General features: G+C 33.0%; 3 protein-coding genes across 3 annotated transcripts; all 3 read left to right on the top strand.

Moving 5' to 3' along the window:
* Positions 1-1,324: 1,324 nt before the first annotated feature.
* On the top strand, positions 1,325-5,214 carry LOC11421613 (G-type lectin S-receptor-like serine/threonine-protein kinase At4g27290). The gene is made up of 7 exons (XM_024776726.2): positions 1,325-2,607; positions 2,737-2,859; positions 2,973-3,121; positions 3,559-3,769; positions 3,891-4,128; positions 4,216-4,366; positions 4,700-5,214. The coding sequence occupies exons 1-7, from the start codon at positions 1,326-1,328 to the stop codon at positions 5,102-5,104; spliced, it is 2,559 nt and encodes an 852-aa protein (XP_024632494.1). The 5' UTR covers position 1,325; the 3' UTR covers positions 5,105-5,214.
* Positions 5,215-5,996: 782 nt separating this feature from the next.
* Positions 5,997-7,514, top strand: LOC11425150 (U-box domain-containing protein 8). The gene has a single exon (XM_003593360.2). It carries the CDS (start codon positions 6,200-6,202, stop codon positions 7,349-7,351), a length of 1,152 nt encoding a protein of 383 aa, XP_003593408.1. The 5' UTR covers positions 5,997-6,199; the 3' UTR covers positions 7,352-7,514.
* Positions 7,515-20,158: 12,644 nt separating this feature from the next.
* Positions 20,159-22,717, top strand: LOC11430362 (NAD(P)H dehydrogenase (quinone) FQR1). Its single transcript, XM_003593356.4, has 3 exons — positions 20,159-20,295; positions 20,628-20,984; positions 22,352-22,717. The coding sequence occupies exons 1-3, from the start codon at positions 20,273-20,275 to the stop codon at positions 22,581-22,583; spliced, it is 612 nt and encodes a 203-aa protein (XP_003593404.1). The 5' UTR covers positions 20,159-20,272; the 3' UTR covers positions 22,584-22,717.
* Positions 22,718-22,964: the final 247 nt, after the last annotated feature.

Below are 22,964 nucleotides of genomic sequence, written 5' to 3'. Positions count from 1 at the left end.
TTTTATTACTATTATAATATTAAATTTTATACTTTCTTTCAAAATAAATATTAAATTGGTTAACTTCCTTTTTTCAAAAAAAAAATTGTTAACTTCTTCAATTTAACCTTATCAATCTACGTTAATTTTTGCATGGCCCTACTGATTGTTTGACATGATATAAATCCTGGACACTGGTTGTGGTCCAGAAAGAATAAACAAAAAATACAAGTGTCGTTGTTTGATACTACATGTAAATATGCTAGGGAACCATAGGCATTAGACAGTCCATATTTGAAGCAAACCAAAGACTCTCTTTCAAATAATATTCCCAAATTAGTCCCCCCCACTTTTCTTTTTAAACATAATAGTCAAAGGAAAATTTACATTCCATATGCAGAAAAAGAGGAAAACAAAGAAAGAAAGAAAGAAGTGTAGAACATGGGATACTAACTTGAGACTTTCAACATTCTATTATTATTTACACAAACCAATCCATGATTGCGTTTTTTTCTTCATCAGGCACACAATCACCCTCACATATCATATTAAAATATTGTCTTAATATTTTGTTATGCATGTATACGGATATGGACATCGGACACAACACAGATAGTGACATGTCTAACACCACTAATAATTTTAGAAAATCACATAATTTAGTGTAATTATATGTGGGTGTTGTGTCGGTGTTGAACACAACACGTGTTTGATAATGATGCACGTCTAATCCGAAAAGTGTCGTACTTCGTAGTTATCGACGTACAATGATTATTATAAAACTGTCAACATCAAACCCTCGAACAAGATGAATCTGTGGTGACTAATTTCAAACTTATGTTCCCTTATTTCCTCCATTTGGCCGTAGTTACTTTCTCAACTATCAAATACATGGACACTCCTATTTTGTACACGGGCGCAACCGCAACATCTGGTTAATTACGTTAAACAATGTGGCTAGCAATTAAGCATAATTTTCAACGTGAATTGAATTGATCATCTACTCAAATGAATTAATCATATTTTTCGCATGATTAACCATATCGCGGGTGGGTCTCCATCAAATATTATTGCTTAATTACGTAGTTCAGTTGGTGTTATTGAACCTAATCACCTAATGTCCTTTTATGTGACTTTCCATAAGAAAAGAAAAAGAACTGGACCCTCAAGATACACACCTACTCCCAATTATACAATTCTTTTGCTTAATTTAAGTTAAACTGGTCAATTAAACTCCTATTCATCAACACAAGATTTTAAGAACAGTAGTATGATTAAATAATGCAGATTTTCTTTATATAAGTACTAATAATAATAATAATAATGTGAAGGATAAAAAACTAATCATGGAGAAAACTGAGTTCATCTTTCTACTTCTTGCTACTTGTTTCCATTTAACAACATTGTTTCCAATACCTTCAAAAGCAGAAGATACCATAACTCCACCACAATTCATCACTGGTAACCAAACACTAATTTCACCTTCACAAAATTTTGAACTTGGTTTCTTTACACCTAAAAATTCCACTTACACTTATCTTGGAATATGGTATAAGCAAATTCACATAAAGAATATTGTTTGGGTTGCAAATAGAGATAAACCACTTCTTGATCACAATGGTACATTAACATTCAACAATGATGGAAAACTCATTATTCTTAACTACGGAGGAAGTGTTCTATGGGCCTCAAATTCATCTGGACCGGCAAAAACTCCGGTAGCACAGCTTCTAGACACTGGAAACTTTGTCTTGAAGAACTTTGAAGATGAAAACTCAGAAGAAATTTTGTGGCAAAGTTTCGATTATCCTTCTAATACATTGTTACCAGGAATGAAACTTGGTAGGAACTTCAAAACTGGTTTGAACATTCATTTAACTTCTTGGAAGAACATTGATAATCCTTCTTCAGGTGAATATAGTTATAGCGTTGATCCACGTGGACTTCCTCAGCTTTTTCTTCAAAAGGGTAAGAAGAAAATTTTCAGAAGTGGACCATGGTATGTGGAACAATACAAAGGTGATCCAGTTCTAAGGGAAAATCCAATTTTCAAACCGGTTTTTGTTTTTGATTCTGATGAAGTTTATTACTCTTTTGAGACTAAAGACGACATTGTTTCAAGATTTGTGCTTAGTGAATCTGGTTTAATTCAGCATTTCACATGGAACGATCATCGTTCGAATTGGTTTTCTGAGTTTAATGTTCAAGGCGACCGATGTGATGATTATGGTATTTGCGGTGCTTATGGAACTTGTAACATAAAAAACTCTCCAATTTGCAAGTGTTTGAATGGTTTTGAGCCAAGGAATATGCATGATTGGAAAATGCTTGATTGGTCTAGTGGATGTGTTAGGGAAAATTCAAAAGTTTGTAGAAATGGCGATGTATTTAAGAAGTTTATAGGAATGAAACTACCAGATTCTGTAGAGTTTCATGTAAACTATAGCATTAACATTGATCAATGTGAGGTAGAATGCTCTAAGAATTGTTCTTGTGTTGCTTATGCAAAACTTGATATAAATGCTAGTGGTAATGGTTGTATTGCTTGGTTTGGAGACTTATTTGATATAAGGGAGGATTCTGTGAATGAACAAGATTTCTTTGTAAGAGTTTCAGCTTCAGAACTAGGTATGAATATATACTGCATTTATCACATTAATGATTCTTTGTTGGTCAATCAATTTAGTCACAATTTATTTTAAAGTACATTTATATATATTGCATATAATATTTTTTTCTTTTCTTTTGTGGAGTTAGATTCAAATGTTGAGAGAAACAAAAGGAAGAAACTGATACTACTCTTTGTGAGTATATCAGTAGCCTCTACTATTATTACCTCAGCATTGTGGTTGATAATTAAGAAATGGAGAAGAAATAGAGGTAAACTAAAGATTTATTGTGATTCTATTCTAGTTGATGAAAATTTCATGTACTTTTAATTTTCTTTAATTAGTATCACTAATTAATCACTGCCTCTTTACTTCTGTATGCAGCCAAAGAGACTGGTATTCGACTTAGTGTTGACACAAGTAAGAGTGAGTTTGAACTCCCATTTTTTGAGATTGCCATTATTGAAGCTGCAACAAGGAATTTCTCTTTTTACAATAAGATTGGAGAAGGTGGATTTGGTCCTGTATACAAAGTAAATTGCTATTTCTCTTTGTGATTATTTTGGTCCTCTACACAAACATACTAATGTATAACAACTTTCTTCCAGTAGGCATGATAGGAAAAAATTCAACAACTACAATTAATTTAATCTAAACTTTTAAGCTTTGATGTTATATTTCTTTCCAACATATTTTACCACTATGGTACACTTCAAAATAGTACTATTTTCTACAAATAAAAATTTAAGGTCATGTTTGGTTTGAGGTTATTATCATCTATCTTTTAGTAGTTGTAATTAGTTGATCCAAATCTAATCATTCAAAGTGCCAGTTGAAGCTTTCCAATTTCTTGCAAAACAAGTTTTAGTAAGTTTGGTTGATTTTTCCATCAAGAAAAGGTACCAAAGCTACTTACCCTCTTAGTTTTACAACAACTATGATAATATCTTGGATCTGTTGTAACTTTTAGGGCCAGCTTCCATCTGGACAAGAAATAGCAGTGAAAAGGCTCTCGGAGAATTCTGGACAAGGCTTGCAAGAATTCAAGAATGAGGTCATATTCATCTCACAACTTCAACATCGAAATCTCGTCAAGCTTCTTGGTTGTTGTATTCAAGGAGAAGATAAAATGTTGGTCTATGAATATATGCCAAATAGAAGCTTGGACTCTTTATTATTTGGTTGGTCTCTCAACTATATCATTGTCACATCTAATTATGCATAAACAATGTTAATTGGAACAAACATGTATTTTACTTGATCATTTTTATACTTTATAACTCAAGTAATATTCTGAATCAGATGAAACCAAGCGTTCTGCGCTTAGTTGGCAAAAGAGGCTAGACATTATTGACGGCATTGCTAGGGGACTTGTCTATCTTCATAGAGATTCAAGACTAAGAATAATTCATAGAGATCTAAAAGCAAGCAATGTTCTTTTAGATGGCGAAATGAATCCAAAAATTTCTGACTTTGGAATGGCAAGAATGTTTGGTGGAGATCAAACTGAAGAAAAGACCAAAAGGGTAGTTGGAACATAGTAAGTACTAAAACAAAATGACTTAACCTACCAAACTTTTTTCATCTTATAACTACTAAATTATTCTATGTTCTGAAATTGTTGCAGTGGATACATGCCTCCAGAGTACGCAATGGATGGACATTTCTCTTTCAAATCTGATGTTTATAGCTTTGGAGTTTTACTTTTAGAGCTGTTGAGTGGCAAGAAAAACAGAGGATTTTTTCACCCTGATCACAAGTTGAATCTCTTAGGCCATGTGAGTATTATAATGAATGCGCATGTATCTGAAATAATCAAAGAGTTTGAGAACTATGCACTGACAGTGTAACAATCATCCAATCAAATTCTACCATATAAATGTTTGCCGGTATAGTGTAATAACAAATTGACATCATAGAGAAATCTGATCGGATGAAGGTGCAATTAAGTTTTACACCGGCAATGCGTAATCCTCAACCTTATGATCAAATTGCAATATTACAATATGGTTGTTTCCATAAAATAGTTGACATATTATAATATGATTAAATGAGTAACTTTAATTTTTATGAATTGAATCAATTGATAATGTACCATGAAAACGTGTTAGGCATGGAAGCTTTGGAACGAAGGTAAAGTCATTGAGTTAATGGATCCATTACTTGAGGATCAAGTGTCTACCCCTGAATCCATTTTAAAGTGTATTCAAATAGGTCTTTTATGTGTTCAACAACATCCAGAAGAAAGACCAACAATGTCATCAGTGGTATTGATGTTGGATGGTGAAAGTGTGTTGCTCCCAAAACCTAGAAGGCCAGGTTTGTATTCAGAGAGGTGTTTCTTAGAGACAGATTCATCATCACGTGGTATGCTCAATTCTGGTTCCAATGACATAACTGTTACCACAACTGTAGTAGAGGGTCGTTATTTAGGTACTTGCCTCTCCACTACTTGTGCTATAAAAAGCCTCTTATTTAATACAACAATAATATACATATTTAGTATTTGTTTGTGAATATTATTGTAGGCTCTGGATGATGAGAATGCAACTATAAATTTTCAAGCAATGTTTCTATAAGAATATAGCAATATGTTAGGCATGTGATTTCAATTCTTTTACAAAAAGAATTTGTTGGTTAAGTTTTGAGATATCTCTAATTCCAAGCTCAAGAAAAGTTTATATATTGTATTCAGAAAATTATAGTGCATTACAACATGCACACTCTTGTTTAGTCTATGTGAAAGGGATTGAGAAACTCCTTTAGTCATAACAAGACAAATCTCTCTTGTCAAAAAATATAAAAACAAAACAAAAGCCTCATCATCCAACAAAGAAAAAACGTTAGCTGTTCTCGTGAGCTTAACTCAGTTGGTAAGGACAATGCATAATATATATATATATGCAAGGTCCGAGGTTCGAACCCCAACCACCACAAAAAAAAAAAAAAAAAAAAAAAAAACGTTAGCTCGCCTTTATGTTACTCTATTATTACTGTATTACTCCATTTTGATTTTATTCCTTTCTATACAATTTTTTAAAACAAAACAAAACTATATTATCCAAATCTCTAAACATAGGACTATGTAAAATAAATTAAAAATGTTTCCCTATTACCCTTGAAAGATTCGGTTTCCAAATAAGAAATGTAACCACTTATGCAACTCAATGCAACAAAACTCACTCCAATGGTCTTGATGGATAAGGTATGGCCAAAAATTCCGCACAACTTCAATTTTTACGCAGCATATCTATAATGGTTTTCTGATGTTCGAATAAAACAAACATAAGCTATCGTCCAGAATAGTTCTTGGATTGACACAATGATTTGGACAATTCATTTAGTCACACGCAAAGAAAATGACATTTTTTATTGTTTGTAGAGGGTAAATGACTAATTGTAGGGGTACGTGATATAATTATCTGGCCTTAACCCTCATCGGCCCAACCAATGCAGAAACATGATTACTCGCTCACTACTACACTCTTTAGTAGACCTAGGTATAAAAATCGGTGTACACGGACCAGTCTGTTTAACCTGCAAATCACTAAAAAGGAGATCGACAGCGCATTCAAACTCAAAGATTAGGTTTAGATTTTGTTTTAGCCAAAATGACATCAGCAGCGGCTGAACAGCTTCTTGTGGCTGAACAGCTTATTGAACACTTGAAGTGCCCAATTTCGCTTGAAATTATGTCCGATCCGGTTATCCTCTCCTCCGGTCAGACCTTTGACCGTTCTTCAATCCAACAATGGCTTGACCTAGGTCACCGGAAATGTCCAATCACCAAATTTCCCCTCCTCCATACTTACCTCATTCCCAATCACGCCCTTCGTGCCATCATTTCCAGTTTTGCCCCTCCTCCACCCGAGACTCTTCCCCACCCTCCCCCTCTCCAAACCGAAGCCCCAACCCTAACCCTAACCCAAACCCTAGTCTCTGCCCTAACCTCTGATGAGGCGCCCACTAAGTACAAACTCGAATCGCTCAACAAACTCTTCTTTCTCTCAAAGCATGACCCCCTCTTCCGCCGCAACATCACCGACGCCCCCGTCATACCAGTTGTCTTCTCATGCCTCGCTAACGAGACCCTCCGCCACAAAGCTCTCGCCCTTCTCCTCAACATCAGCCTTGAAGATGAAAACAAGGTTGGCCTAATGGCAGAAGGCATCCTCGACCGTCTCATTCCCATTCTCTCCTCTGAAGTCTCCGACTGTAGCGCTGTGGCAGCAACCCTTATCACTAGCTTGGCTCTCTTGGAACTAAACAGGGCGACGATCGGGGCATACCCACATGCTATTGAATCTTTGGTTTCTCTCGTTCGCGATGGTGTTGGTAGAGAGAAAAAAGAAGCAGCTACTGCACTCTACACTCTCTGTCGTTTTCCAAATAATCGAGTAACCGTTGTGGCATGTGGAGCTGTACCAGTTTTGCTTCGAAGGCTCGACGCCGGTCTTGAACGATGTGTTGAAGTTATTGGGTTATTGGCTGAGCGCAAAGAAGCAATAGAAGAGATGGAAAAGTTTGGTGGGTGTGTTGAGGTTCTTGCTGGTGTTTTGAAGAATAGAACTAGAACTAAAAGAGGGGTTGAGTTTGCTCTTTTGGCTTTGAAATATCTCTGTTGTAACAGTGAAGAAAGTGTTACGGAAGCTGTTCGTGCTGGGGTTTTTGAAAGTTGCATGGAGTTGATGCAACATGATAGTGTTAGAGTTAGGGAAAATGCTTCTTATTTGATCCTGGTTCTGCGCTCAAGGAAGCAATGATTCTTATGACAAGGGAGGTTTGGTTGTTTATTTTTCAATAAAGACAAAGGTCAAATTGTTGTTGTCATAGTTATTACAGACTCATAGGGTTCTTTTTAGTTTTTATTTGTACATTTGATATTGGATTTCATTACATTGCTGTTTCTTTTTCGTTGTTATAAGGAGAGAGTTTCGTATTTATACTGTGAAAGTTAGAATGTCATGCTTTGATTCTTGTTTGAATGTTTGTCCTGGATTCATGCGATTTTGTTACAACAGGTTAACACTTTTGCGGAAGTGTTGGAAGGAAACAAATGACAAATCCGAAGATTCAGCTTTTTGTTACAATCCGAAGATTCAATTTAAAACAATTAAATTGTTTTTTCCATTTGTTTTTCTTCATATTTAGTCAAGTCTGCTCTCATGATCTCTTAACTAAACATTAGGCAACGATTCACTCTTTTATCAAACAGATATATTCTTATTTTAGCCTTTAAGTTTTTTAATATTAACATAAATATCTTTAACACAACACATCTATGTTAAAAAAAAAATAAGGAATGGAATTTTCATCTTCTTTAAAGAAACCTAAAAGTTTCATGAAACCTAGAACTCAAATCTTCATATAAACTCAAATCTTTATCTTCTTCAAGAACAACAACATTAGACATCAGGTGGCTTCCTTATGCACTTTTTGGGGGTAAGAAACTCGAATCTGCCAATTATCTTGTTGTGACATGTGGAGTGCCATCGAAGGTGGGGTATAGGATTTTTAGGTGGTTAGGTTGGGAGTGGTTCTTCCAAGGGACGTGGTAGGTATTTTTAGGCATGGTTGTGAGGTCCATTTGGTAGCTCGCAATTATTTGGTCTTCTCTATTAGGCCATTAGATGCTGAGCAATTGTTTGATAAAATATAGTTGACGTCTTGGTATTGGTTTTTTGGGAGACACTTTTGTCATTTGTGTTCCCATTATGATGGGTGTGTGGTGGAACCAATTATCTGTTGGGACCACTAGTCAATTGAGGTGGGGTCACGATTGGGTGCTTTTAGGAGGGGTCATAAGTTTGTTTTTTGGTCTCTATGTCTTGCTCTTGGGGTAGTATATATGCTTGATTTTGAAACAATAAGAAAGTTAATTTTGAATGTCATAAGGAAATGAAAGTGATTAGAGTTAGGATTTTCAATATCAGGGGATTAATTTGATCTCGATCTTCAAAGGTGAATAAAGTGAAAAACATCAATAAAAGAAAGCTTGATTTTAAATGTCAGGTTCGATTGTGATTAGAGTTAGGGTTTTCAATAACTCCCAAACCTTTGATGGGTCCGGTGGTGTTGGCTTGTTTTCAATAACTCCCAAGAAAATCCTACAAACCCTCAGTTAGGTTGGTCTATTGGTATTGGCTTGAGACCATGGATTGTGCTATTCTCAAGAGCTTGGATTCGATTCTCCCTATACCAATTTTGGTGGGTTAGTTTGACTTCTTAAAAAAAAATTGTTCATTTTAATGTGTAAAATATTGTACATTTTAATCAATTATGTTGTGATTAAATTTCTGATTTTGGCATTAAATTTCATTGGATTGAGCTACATTTTTGTGTGTGGACGTTTTCATGTGTTTTGGTGCTTGCAATATAAAGTAGAAAGAAAAAAAAAAAAAAGGACTTATTTATAGAGTATGGAAATCAATTGTTGTCATTGTTGTTTGAGAAGAAATTTCGGAAATGCTCTTTACAACAAAATCATGCTTCACGAAATCTCCGCGACATGTGTAAAAGCTATTTCCTGAATGTTTTTTGTACCTGTAACATGTATGGTGGGCCAGGCTTTTTTTTTGTTACCCTTGCTGTTGGCTTTCGCGATTAAGGATGGCAATTGGACCCAGATCCTATGGGCACCCGCAAAAAATATCCACTATGGATAGGGTAAAACCCCACTTTCATGGGTCCGGACTTGGGCATGGATAATTACCTGCAAAATTGAATGGGTATGGACACGGGTATGGACATTGTACTACTCAGTCCCGCAACCCGCATATTTGTATTTATATAATATGATAAATAATTTATTTATTTTTTACGTACAATTAATTAATTAATTAAACTATTCAAGCATAACCCCATAACCCTAAAACAACTTAATAAAAACTTTAGTAACAATTTATTATGACTTTAACATGCAACTGCAACTTTTTTACGTATAACCGATGTAAAATATCTATTTTTTCATTCTTTCTAGGGATATTTTGGATTTTTTTATTTGGCTAAATACTACGATTCATACTATTTTATTAGTTGATTTGAAATTTTTTGGATCATAATTTTATTTCAATTATGGTGTTTTTTATTGTCTTTTGATGGTTAAAGTGCAGGTAATGTGTGTGGGTATGGACACTTAAGTACCCATAGGGTATGGGGAAGGACACTAAAGTTGTTGCCCACGAGGGTATGGGCTCGAGTATGGGCATTTTTTACAAACGTGGGTATAGAGATGGGTACTATAGTACCCTGCCCGTTGGGTATCCATTGACATCCCTATTCGCGATGCACTCTTGATGAATAATTTTGTTATAAAGGATTGAACCGTGATTTAAAATTAAGTTAAGAGATCGTTGGAGTAATTTTGTGTAAACTTTATTATTATTATTATTGGTGTTGTTGTTGTTGTTGTTTTATTTGACATTATTAGTAGGGTGGATTCTAGAGTGAGGGCTCTATCAAGTCCCTCATCGGTTAAACACCAAGAAAATACCCTCGGATTTAATCAAGGGTACAAAGTTCCTGAAAATAAAATTGAGAATATCCACATATATCCACACACAATCCTGGCTATATTTCTTCCCGACTCACTAAAATTCTGCAGAGAACGGTTGCTTTGCATTCATCTAATTAACACTTATGCATCATGGAAACGATGAAATCCGGTTCATTGGCATCTAAATTTGGCTCCATAATCTTCCAATTTATGCAATCAACCACTAAAAAGATGAAAACTGGTCGTTGTTGGTGTGGCTTCATTAAAACATGAATTTTATTTATATATGAATTTGATTGATTTCAAAACATACAAGTACTTTTAATTCCATAAAGATGATGTACATTTTCTTTGGGTTAAACATATATTTTTACTTTAAAAAGAGGTTTGCTTGTTTCTTTTTTGAATAGACAAGAGGTTTGTTGATCTCTAGTCAAGAAGTTTTCCCCAACATGTAAACTATTTTGATCGGTGTGGGTGTATGCGTGTACATACAAATTGGGCCACGAGCTTTTGATTTTTGGAAACAACTTTCCGCAGATTTTGTGATTGGAAGATGATGAATACTCCATAGATAGGGATGCATGTGGGGAAGGAGATAGGGGCATTATTATGTGTGGAAATGTGTATAAGTTTTTACTTTAATTTATAACATATTTAGACCATCCATTAAATCTAAAGGTAATTTTTTGGTGTTCCATCAGTGAGGGATTTAATTGAACCCTCACCTTAAAATCCACTTTATTAGTAGTGTTGTTTTAAAAGATATGTCGTGATTATGTAATTTTAATCATTATATATTAGGGTTAAATATGTAATTTCAATAAGATATTATAAATTCTCAGCATTTTTTTTTAATTGATTTAAAATAGGATATGACTCTTAAAAAGTATTTGAAAATAGAATTTGACTCTTTCATGTTTAAGGATTCAAATTCGTCTTTTAAAGTTCGAATATATACCTTCTTTACTTTGTCTTCTCCTTTGTAAGAGGTTTGAAGCCTTAGCAGGTGTTGCATTTGAAATTTTCTCAAACGCATCTTCATCCCATGCTCATTATATAAGGAATAAAGATTTTTTTGTCTCTCTTTCTTGAATCCCTCGAAACGTCTCCTTGTGATTTAGTTAAGGAATGCTCCTCTTGTGGTTCCTTATAGCCTTTCTAAACAACGTCCTAAACATCCTGTGCTTTCAGAAGAGCCTTCATTTTGATACATCAATTATCATGGATATTCCATTTGATATATGGAACTTGAAAGGATGTTGCTTCGTTGCTAGCCATGGCTATGGAAGGATTGATTTTTCTCATAACCTAACCTCTTATGCAACTTTGTTGGAAAAGGAGAAGATTATGTTGAGCTTTTTGAAAGGAATTAAGGATGAGATAATATTTGGTAGAATGACCACATCTATTTCTTGAGATGATATTTTTTTATTCTTTTTTACTCGCTTCTACTTGCTTTTTACTATCTTGGTTGCAAATGATAAACTTTCCCGTTTTTATAGATTCCAATGGAGAATTATAGACACATCATAATATCCTACACATTTCTATCTACTATATACATTTAACATTATTTCCTTATATACCAAACACCAATCTAGTTCTACGTCTTAGAACTTTTTTTTTGTAATACACCACTTATTAACTAGTTGAGCTTAACACTTAATTAGTCCAATAGACCCAATCAACCAACACATCATTTACGGTCAAACATGGATTAATCAAAACATTAATATAACAAAATAGTTTGAAAATAACCACTTGATGAACACAGTACATAAATAAATTATTGCATAATTACTTGGTGGAAACGTTTACATTTGTTTACATGGTCTAACTATGCATTCATCGGTTCTTAAGATGAAAATTATAATCCTTACTTTTACTCGAAATTTCTTGACGCAATTCTATCGATTTTTTTTCCTCCGTTTATAATTATAAGAATCCTTTTTAAAAAAAAAGTTTTGTCGCTAAATATAATCTCATATGTAAATTATTGGGTACATTTATTATTATTTTCAAACATAACCCTAATTAATACTATTAACTTATCTTAAAATATGAAAAATCAAATTAAATACACATATAAACAAAAGACAATTTAGTAACATTCACACAAAACGAACATATTAATTACACTATCAACTTTTGTTGATATTTGTCATTTTGGTTAAGAGAACTTATAATATGGGACAAAGGAGTATTAAAATGTTAACTTTCTCAAAAATTGTGTATTTTATATTTTGAAACTTGAAAAAGTTTTGCTTTTAATGAGATTTTGTTTTTTCTTTCCATTTTTAGGTGCTTAACTAATGCGCCGGAAGCACTGGTTAACATGACCCTTAATAATAAAAGCCCTTAATTTCGTTTGTCTTGGGTGAAAAATAAGAATGACTGAACGAGAGGCTCCACTCTCCTGTATTGCTCCAAATGCCCTCAACTTACTGGAAGCTATCTTCTGGTATCTTATATTTACTCAAAAACCATACCATAAATTATACTCTAGTATGTAGTTTTCTTGGTTTTGAGCTATGAAGTATGAACCCCGACATAAACATAGCCACGGACATGTCTATATTGCAATTTTAAAAATATAGGACATTTATATTTATATAATTAAGTAAGATATGAATATTTTCGATAAAATATCTAAATTGAGCCATTTGGTACAAAGTTCTTAAACAACACATGACAATTTTTCACCTCATTCATCCCATCTACTATACCAAAAAATAAAAAATAAAAATTGATGATATTGAATTTAATATCTTCAATTTCCTCATTGACCATCACTACTTCGACACAGTTTTAAGCGCCATAGGAATGTCTAAGAGTAAAAGTGTATCAAAACAAAAAAAAAAATTTGTTTTCTTTTTGAAACACTTGTTTGACATGTATTATATGAGTGTCATACGGATGTTGAACACTGACGTATGTCGGACATCAAAGCATGCTTAATATCAAAGATGTCAGTACTTCAAAAGTTTTGAGCAGCGTGGGGGAACGGGAACATAATATCTTGAAAACAAGAAAACAAAAGTAATTGACACCCCTCCTTGTATTTTTTTTTTTTATCATAACGTTCAGGATAGGCCTATGGGCTTGCTCTAGATTCAATATAATCTAGTTTTGATTCAAAAAATATTAATTAATTGATAAAAAATTTGAAGCAATATTGTGCTCGCGATTTTCGGATGTCAAACCATTAATTGATTTGAATCGTCGATCTTTGAACTCTCGATTTTTATTCTTGGGAAGGGAAAAAATGAGTAAAAACCCTTATCGAGACTTTGGATTCGGGGGTTGGTTATGCGAAGGGAAGGTGCTAGCACCCTAAGCATCTACGGTATTCCGTAGGAACCTCTTACCTAGATTATCTTGTGCTAAGTTACTTGTTTATTTGAAAAATTATCGCCTAATGTCTAAATGAAAGGATGGAGGGAGAAGAAGCATGTTTTTGGTTATTTTTATTTGATTTGGAAGGACGAGTCCTCTGCCTACGTACCCTTTTGAGAAAGGGATCAAAACCGACGTAGTTCCACTCAAAAATTTCTTTGGTGGGTTAGGTTGATTTTAAGATTTTTTGAAAATGGTTTTAAGAAGAGAAAGAGGCCTCAAGGCATGAGATAAAAGAAATGAGTGAGGTTGATTGATTTTAAATTTTAAAAATGATTGAAGTTGAATTAAAATTGATTAAAAATTTGATTAAGAAAATAAAGAGAAAATATTGCTAAGAAAAAAGATTTTTTGAATTTGACATATTTGATTTTTTTGTGAAAATGATTTTTTTTAAACTAACGGTGAAAACTAACGTAACGTCGTAAAAATTAACGGAAAGCGGTAAATAAAATGTGGTAGTGTCGGTGCTTGTGTTACCTACATTATTACATCAATTCCTAAATACAAACCTAAGGCCTTTATGCCGAAATAAAATGCAAAAAATAAAATTACATCAATTCCCTATTTATACATACTAAGCCAATGACAAGATAAAATGATGAGAAAATTAAATATGCATGCTATGATTTAAGACAAAAATTAAATGATTAGTAATCACAAGAAATATTATGATGAATGAGACATAAGAAATAATAAGCAAGAATTAAAATAAAAAATTTTAAGATCATCATATAAGAAATAATAAAATAAAATAAAAAAATTAAAAGGAAAGAAAATAGGATAGATTTCTAACAATTATAGAAAATTAAAATAGTGAGAAAAACATTTTTTGGAATTTTTTCTAAACATAAAAATGTCAAAAAGAATAAAAAAAACAGCATTTAAAAAAAATAAAAACAATAACAAATGAAAATAATAAACAAATTGGCTCAGCAGGATTAATTCTGGACCATTGGATTAAATCAATGGTCCAAGTTCAAACCCCTGGATTCATCATAGCCATTGGATCTAAGATCCAACAGTTTAAAAATAAACAGCAAGAAAGGAAGGATATACTGGAAGCACAGTGACCGTCAGATCAACGATCTGATGGTTCAACAGCAGGCACACAATATTCCACCCAAAAGAACAAACGCTTAACCAAAAACAAGCTGCATCATCGACCGTTAGATCTACAATCTGACGGTCTAGCTGTGATCATACACGATAATACAGTGGAACGATACACATGGAATTAAAATAAAGTAATGAGGCTATATAAAGGGGTTTTACCAAAAAAACAAATATAACACAAAAACTTTCTCTCTCTAAGTTAAAACTTAGAGAGAGAAGCTCTCCCCTCCCACAACAACACACGCGGCCGGAGAAGAAGAAGAGGGGCGGCCGGAGCTGCTCCGGCGCGGTGGTCGGCCGGAGCTGCTCCGGCGCGGTGGTCGGCCGGAGCGCCGCCGCGCCGGAGTTTTTTTTTTGCTTTTTTTTGAAATTTTTTTTACATCAAAATACTCCCCTTCCCTTCCTCTACACAAATCCAAGCTCAAAATTTCGAAAACATACACCAAAAAACCTAGATCTACAAATGAAAAACGTGAAATTTTACCTCTTTTTTCCGGTTTCCTTTCCTCCTAGTTTGAGTCCGGTTCTCTCCTTTTCTTCCTTCTTCCGGTTCGCGTGTTCTTCCTTGTTTTGGTTCGGATTTGTGTTGCTTTTGGTTCGGATTTGTGTTGTTGTGGTTCGGATTTGTGCTAGTTGTTGTTGTTGTTATTGAGTAAGGTATTTGAAGTTATGGTGTTGCTGGGTTTTTCTATGAATCTATGAATGTTCTTCCTAAACTCATACTATTTTCTTTGTAATTTTTGGGTTTGATTTGAAAAAGGTTGGAACAGTAGAAAATTAGGGTTTGTGAATTGCTGCTGATTTTTCTGTGAACAGTGATTTTCTGGCCCATTTCCCAATGATTGACAGGGTTTTTATAGTGACAAACTAGGGTTGGCTCTGGTACAAACAAATGACCAAAATGCCCCTGCAGCTGAGACTTGGAGAAAAAGATTTGACCAAAAAGATAAATAGATAAATAAAAAAACAAAATGAATAAAATAAATAAGAAAATAATAAAAAAAAATAAAAAGAAAAGGAAAGAAAGAAAGAGGTCACGTGAGTGACTTCTTTTTGTTTTTTTCTAAAAAAAATAAAAATAAAAAAGAATAAATAATAATAAACAAACTAGCCTAAAAAGAAAATAAAAAAGTCCCTTCGGAATCTGACATGAGGTACTTCAAAGTATCCTCCCTGCCGAAATTTCGATTGAAAAGATTAATAAAAAAAACGCCTTTTAAAATGCGATTAGCCATTTTAAAATGACTTGTCTGTTATGACTAAAAGGATTATAAAATGCGTTTATAAAAATGCAAATGGAGTGATTTTAAATGTTGTAAAAAATGCAAGCGAGGACTTAAATGCAAGATGAAAGTTTTTTTAAATGATTAATGACAAAAACACGAGTTTTAAAAGGTAAAAAAAACGAATAAAAGAGAATCTGAACTATTAAAAAATGTGGACAAAAAAGATTTCAAATGGTCCAAATTTGGGGTATGACAAATATATATAGTAAAAACAAAAAACAAGGTTATCGGGGAATAAAAATATAAATTATATAAATGGAATTGGTTTGTATATAAAAACAAGGTTTTCGGGGAATAAAAAGATAAATTTGAAGACAATGAGAAGAAAGATATAGTGTGGATAGCCTATGATAAAATTAATGTTCCCTTTTAATCTAATGGTTTAAAAAAACTTTTCCATGATGGGAAAAAAGTCTCATTTCCCAAATTAAACGGCACCTCACACTCACCAACAACTAGAGCTGTCAAAACGGGCCGGCCCATAAATATAGGGCTTGGGCCTAAAATATTGAGCCCGAATTTTAATAGGGCTTTTTAGCCCGGTCCTTAAAAGCCCGGTACCCGTTAGGGCTAGCCCGAATGGGCCCGCAGGTAGCCCGTTAGCCCGCATAACAAAAAAAAAATCTATAAATTATATATATTTTTCAAATAATTATTTACTTAGTTGATTATCAAAGTAAAAAACAAAAGTGAAAATTCAATGAATTAACACAAATATAAATGTAATATAAAATTATATTTATTCATTTCGTTATTTATAGTTTTAAAGATCGAATATATAAATATCTATAACCATAACATATCTAATTTATTTAAAATCATTTTCCTCGTCGTTTTAGTTTACGACGTTTGTACGAAAATGTTTACAATTTACTTTTATGCTAGACATTATTTAAACATATTAAAAATATTATTTATAAAAAAATTATAGCAGTGTTTTATAGTACTTTTTTAAAATAAAAAATATATATAATTTTTAATATGGGCCGGCCCGTTTAGCCCGCGGCCCGTGTAGGGCCGGGCTTGGGTAGTATATTTCAAGTCCGTTTTGTCAACCGAGCTTTTTGGACCGGTCCGCTAAAGCCCGAAGCCCGCTAGGCTTGCAAATTACTTTGATGTGATTACAGGAACAAGCACAGGTGGAACAAGATTTGGAATGATGGCTACTCAATTCAAAGCATTTATGGATACAACTGGAGACCTATGGTGCACACAGAAACTTGCAGGAAAGCCTGCTGGCATCTTTTACAGCACTGCTTGTCAAGGAGGTGGCCAAGAAACTACACCGTGAGTTTCTCATTCTTATGTTTCCATCACACTTTATTTTTTGTGTATATTTATTTGTTGAAAATAAAATACCAAATGTTTTTAGAATTTGATAATAATTGGTTTTAGAGAGTCAACTACTTGTAATTCATAGTGAAATCAGATCAAAACAGTAACAAGAGCTTAAGAGGAGAAATTGATGAAAAGATTGAAAAATGCCTAAGAGTGAAGCATCGTGCCACGTTTAGAACATCTCGTGGCACGATTGTTGAACGTGGGACAAAGAATTTGCCACTGGAAATTTTGTGCCACGATAAAGTCTGGAACGTGCCACGATATGAAAATTTGTCTGCTGCCACGTAGGATTAATGAGGTGATCGTGTCACGATTGGATCGTAACGTGGCACGATGGTGGGCTTTCTGAAACCCTAAAATTTTTTCTATATAAAGCCAGCTGCGGCCAAGGATTAGGGTACCGATTTTGATTGCGATTTTGAATATAGAAGACACCAGGAGACCGAAGAACTAGCCCTGAATCTCACACCAATTGTTTTCCTCGGTAGTTAACTGCAGCCGGTTTTTGAATTCCTTGGCAGTTAACTGCCGAGAGGGCAAAAGCGTATTTTTTTTGTTATAATGTAAATATAACAAAATTAGTTAACTTATATTTACTCTTAAAATAAATCATATACTCTTACTAAAATAAATAAATAAATAAAAAACACCAAATTAAAATATAACCCTAAAATTTTAAACAATAACATAATCATCATGCAAACATTTTAACTAAATTAATCAACTAACATCTAATCTAAAAATGATTTATAACATGTAAATCTAATTAAAAATTAAAATAAAAAAATAAATAAAAAACACCAAAATAATAAATAACCCTAAAATTCTAAATTATAACATAAACATCATGCAAATATTTTAACAACATTAATTAAACTAACATCTACTCTAAAAATTAATTATAACATGTAAATCTACTAAAAAACTTAAAAATAATAAATCTACTCAAAAACTAACAAATAAAAACATTTATAACAACTAAAATGTAAGTTAATAGCATTATAATTACTTACTTGTGATTTTGTTGAATAAGGTTGGATTTAGTTGGATTTTTTAGAGAGATTTGGTAAAAAAAATTGGAAGATGAGATGAATAATTGATGAGAGAGTTTCTGCCAGATTTGTAGCAGAAGATCATCGGCAATTAACTACCGAGATTTTCCTCGGCAGTTAACTACATACAGTTATTGAATTCCTCGACAAGTAACTGTCGAGACGGAAAAAACGTATTTTACTCGTGTTTCTCAACCTTATGAAATGTCTCAACAACATTTCTCTCTCATCTGTTCTTTTTCATGAGATTAAAAAAGAAAGAAAAAAAAAACAAAGCCTTTTATAATTCTTTAACTATTGGTCTCAGGCATCGTTAGCAACGCACCTTAAATATTACACACACACAAACACCCCCACCCACCCACCCTAAAAAAATAAAAAATTATCTTAACCTCGTGAGTGTGCCAATGTCTGCGATTACCCAACACTTAACAGTATAAACTTTTAGCACTACATAACAAATTATTTTTGCAATTTTAATTTAACTATTAATGACAAACATGATCAGATATAGATCTTTATTTTGTCTGCGATTAGGGCTGGAAATGAGTCGAGTCGAGTCGAATTTGTCTGAACTCGGCTCGACTCGATAAGAATTGGTTCGGCTCGAAACTCGACTCGAGTTCAAAACCAACCTTTTTTTGGGCTCGAGTTCGGCTCGTTTAAAGTTCACGAGCAACTCGGTTCGGCTCGTTAGGTTCATTTACTCGAATCACATAATTTTGAAATTTATTTTTTTATTTAAAAAATTGCATATTTTAAACCTATTAATATTTTTAAAAAAAAATTATAAAAAAAAAAAAAAAAAAACTAAAGCAAAGAGGACTATAGCGATTCCACAACCGTGAAATAATAGATTGCCCACCTTCATATCAAAGAGTAGCAAAGCCGCTTGTTTTATAGACAAGTATTGTTGTGTCTATCTCAAATACTTTCGATGTGGGACAAAAACAAAGTAGTGCAGCTTTACTAAAACACTATGGCACTACAAGCAACATATTTTCATTGCTAAAAACTATCCAGGTCCACTCTGTTACCATTGTTGTTTTATATTGCTTCTATTATATTTTACTATTAGTTAAATACTATTACCTAGCTTTGTGTGTGTCTATATATAATCGAGTCAGTTTGTGAACCAAACGAGTCGAACTATATATAACTCAAGTTCAACTTATTTAGTTAACGAACTTAATTTTTAGCTCAAGTTCGGCTCGTTTGGTTCATGAACCAAGTTCAACGAACTAATTACCGAGTCGAGTTCTGAACTTTATTTGAGTTGTATCGGTTCATTGCCGGCCCTTTCTGCTATCAATTTTAAACAAATATTTAAATATATAGGAAAGACAAATTAGCTTAGTCACGGATGACATCAACTGATCGTGAGTTCTTTATTTTCTTTTCTTGACAGAAAATTGATCCAACTTCTTGTACATATATGGATACAAAAAATATGCTTGTTATAAAAATTGATTATAAAGATACAATTTTCATATTTATAAATTAATATAAAAATTAATTTATTTATAGAAACAACACTAAAAAGAACCTTGTATAACACAAATGTAGAGTCGTGATAATAATCAATTAAAGTATTTTATGAATCACTAAAATATATGAAATTAACCATTTATTTAACATACATTTTTTGAGAAAAATATGCTTATAGCATTTTTCTTAACATACATCTTTTTACTTCTTTTTTTTTGTAAGGATTTAACATACATCTTATAAAGGGCGATTTATTCAATCATTCAATCTTGGCGATTAGATTTTAAAAATGATTATTATTTGCTTTTGACCAAATGGTGACTACTTGTCGTGCACTGATGGAATAATTTTTTTATAGTTCATGTTATACTCCTTAAACAAAACTACCTTAGTTTATATTTATGTATATAAACAAAACAATAATAATGTTAGGTTAAAGAATTCGGGGCTTCTATAAGAAGAGAGTAACATGTATTCATTTCATTCACCAACTCCTTTTCTATATCAATGGCCACTAAAGTTTACATTGTGTAAGCTCTTCTTCCTCTCTCTTCTTAGTGTCTAATTGGTTTTTGGATGATCGATCAAAACTGATTTTGTAAAATTGATTTTGACGCGTTTTATGTTTGGATACAAAATGAGTGTTTTTTTTTTTACTGTTTTTGTTGACATAATACGTAAAAGTAAGTTGAAAAATAAATTTCAGTGTAAAAACACGTTTAGACGTAAAAGTTGCAAATCCTAGCAACTGCTCCAAACATAGATTTCTCGGTTTTTTGCTTAATTAGTAGTATCACAAGATCAATAAGAGTATATATATCATATCCTCTATCCTCATATGAAATTTACTTTGCATGTTTAGGTACCATTCTGTGTACGGACATGTTGAGAAGCTAGCTGAAGAGATTCTAAAGGGGGCTGCATCAGTAGAAGGAGTAGAAGCAAAACTCTGGCAGGTACCTGAAATATTGTCTGAAGAAGTCCTAAGGAAGATGAAAGCACCTCCAAGGAGTGAAGTACCAGATATTTCACCTAAACAGCTTGCTGATGCTGATGGTTTTTTGTTTGGTTTTCCAGCAAGATATGGAATGATGTCTGCTCAATTCAAAGTATTTTTTGATGCAACTGGAAGTTTATGGAACAAACAAACACTTGCAGGAAAGCCTGCTGGCTTCTTTTTCTCCACTGCTTCTCAAGGAAGTGGCCAAGAGGAAACACCGTTAGTCACTCATCCTTCTCATCTTTCTAATTCTTATATTTTTATCTTACAAGCCGGTTTTAAGAAAATAAGTCATGTTCAATTCAAAATCTAATATAATTTTAGAATATAAATTATTGAGTAATAAAATAAGAACAGCTCAATGTATTAAAGTTCTCATATATACATAGTTCGAGAAGGAGTCAACTATTATAGTGTATTGTAAAAATAGGAAAAAGTTACAGGAATATTTGATATGTTGCCACACTATTTCAAACTTTAAGGGTGTGTTTGGTTTGCAAAACAACAAGTACTTGATAGAACAGTATAAGATAGAACAGTACAACATAAGGCAGAACAGCACTGGACAAATTTTTTATGGCATTGAGTAATTTTTTGTTTTATACGATTTTTGAGGAACAAAATGCTATTTTGGTATTTTAGACAACTTGTATGTGGGACAAAAAGTTGTGCTGTGGTTTGGTGAGGGACAAAAATATGAGTTTTTGTCCTCTCCTTGCCTCCAGTTTGTCCTGTACCTGAAACAGTTTTACAAATCAAACACTGGACAACTAGAGTTGTTCTATCCTGTCCTTCATTTTTTAGCAAATCAAACGCACCTTAATAATCTTATTTTTTTTCACTTGTTAGTGTGTGAAAAAAAGAAATTAAAAACGATCAACTAAAATTTAGCTAAACAAATAAATCAACTTAGCATGGAATAAGGGTAGGTGGGTAGTGTGCCAAGGCTTCCCCCACTTTTAAAAAGTATATATGTATAATATAATTTTTTAATAAGTTAGTGTATTTTTTTTAGAAGAAAGTTAGTGTATTTTTATACTATACTATTTTAAATTTTAATAATGTAGATTTAACTACCCCAACTAAGCCTATTTATAAAAAGTTTGTAGAAATCCGACAGAAAAAAAATAATATATCATTTGATAGATTAATTTATTCTTCTTGTTTTAACACTTTCCGTCACAATTGCTTCAATAAATAAAAACACTTTCGGTCTCAAACTCTCAACTAACACTTTCTAGGTTATCCAAGGTTTTGGGTTGAAATCCAGTCTTAGGTATCCAACAGCGTTAAAACTCTTAAGGAGAGTTTACCATCCAATTAAATTCTATAATGCTTGAGAGATTAGTCTTTACAGTTTCATACGGAAGATATCTGATTTACACAACAAAAAAAAAAACTCTCAATTAACAATTGAGAGAGTTCTCTCAATTGTCATTGTGAAAAAAATGTCAATAAACGATTCATAAAATATACTATTTGTTTGTCTCGTAGAATTTAGGCTAGCTTCGCCATAGGATGTAATTACAAAAATAAGTCAACACAAGCAAAGTAACTATTTGTTCTATGGTTTTTCAAATTTTCAGGTTTACATCTATTACTCAGCTTGTTCACCATGGCATGCTTTTTGTACCTATTGGATACACATTTGGTGCTGGAATGTTTGAGATGGAAAACGTGAAGGGTGGATCACCATATGGTTCAGGAACTTTTGGGGAACATGAAATAGGAGAACCTAGTGAGTTAGAATTGGCTCAAGCTTTCCATCAGGGAAAATACTTTGCTGGAATTGCAAAGAAGCTCAAAGGGTCACAATGATTTTTCATCTTCCACTACATTTCTGTATCCATTATTATATAGTCTAATCAAATAAGATGTCATGTTTGTAACATAAAGGGGGAAAAGAGTTGGACAATTAATTAACCTGTGTTGATAACTTTAAAATTTGTTACTAATTTTTTTTTTTGTCAAGTAGCTTAGTGGCTAGAGCTCACACAATTTAATTGTGGAGAAGTGGAGTGTCCGGGGTTCGAACCCCGGCTCCTGCATATAATATGCAATATCCCTACCAACTGAGCTATGCTCACGGGGATAATATATGACTGATTTAATAGTACCATACAACAACAATCAAACTTTATTGCACCAAATGGGTCAGCTGATTTAAAAACAAAAATCTCTATGAACAATAAAAATACT

Source organism: Medicago truncatula, chromosome 2 (genome assembly GCF_003473485.1).
Source record: "Medicago truncatula cultivar Jemalong A17 chromosome 2, MtrunA17r5.0-ANR, whole genome shotgun sequence".
NCBI lineage: Eukaryota > Viridiplantae > Streptophyta > Magnoliopsida > Fabales > Fabaceae > Medicago > Medicago truncatula.
This window is presented reverse-complemented; position numbering and strand designations above follow the sequence as displayed.

What these genes read in the sequence shown, in the direction of transcription:
- LOC11421613 (XM_024776726.2), top strand. Translation starts at nt 1,326, where the DNA reads ATGGAGAAAACTGAGTTCATCTTTCTACTTCTTGCTACTTGTTTCCAT. An exon ending in GAAATGGAGAAGAAATAGAG is followed by an intron (nt 2,860 to 2,972) that starts GTAAACTAAAGA and finishes TTCTGTATGCAG; the next exon opens with CCAAAGAGACTGGTATTCGA. An exon ending in AGTTGAATCTCTTAGGCCAT is followed by an intron (nt 4,367 to 4,699) that starts GTGAGTATTATA and finishes AAAACGTGTTAG; the next exon opens with GCATGGAAGCTTTGGAACGA.
- LOC11425150 (XM_003593360.2), top strand. Translation starts at nt 6,200, where the DNA reads ATGACATCAGCAGCGGCTGAACAGCTTCTTGTGGCTGAACAGCTTATT.
- LOC11430362 (XM_003593356.4), top strand. Translation starts at nt 20,273, where the DNA reads ATGGCCACTAAAGTTTACATTGT. An exon ending in GCCACTAAAGTTTACATTGT is followed by an intron (nt 20,296 to 20,627) that starts GTAAGCTCTTCT and finishes TTGCATGTTTAG; the next exon opens with GTACCATTCTGTGTACGGAC. An exon ending in AGTGGCCAAGAGGAAACACC is followed by an intron (nt 20,985 to 22,351) that starts GTTAGTCACTCA and finishes TCAAATTTTCAG; the next exon opens with GTTTACATCTATTACTCAGC.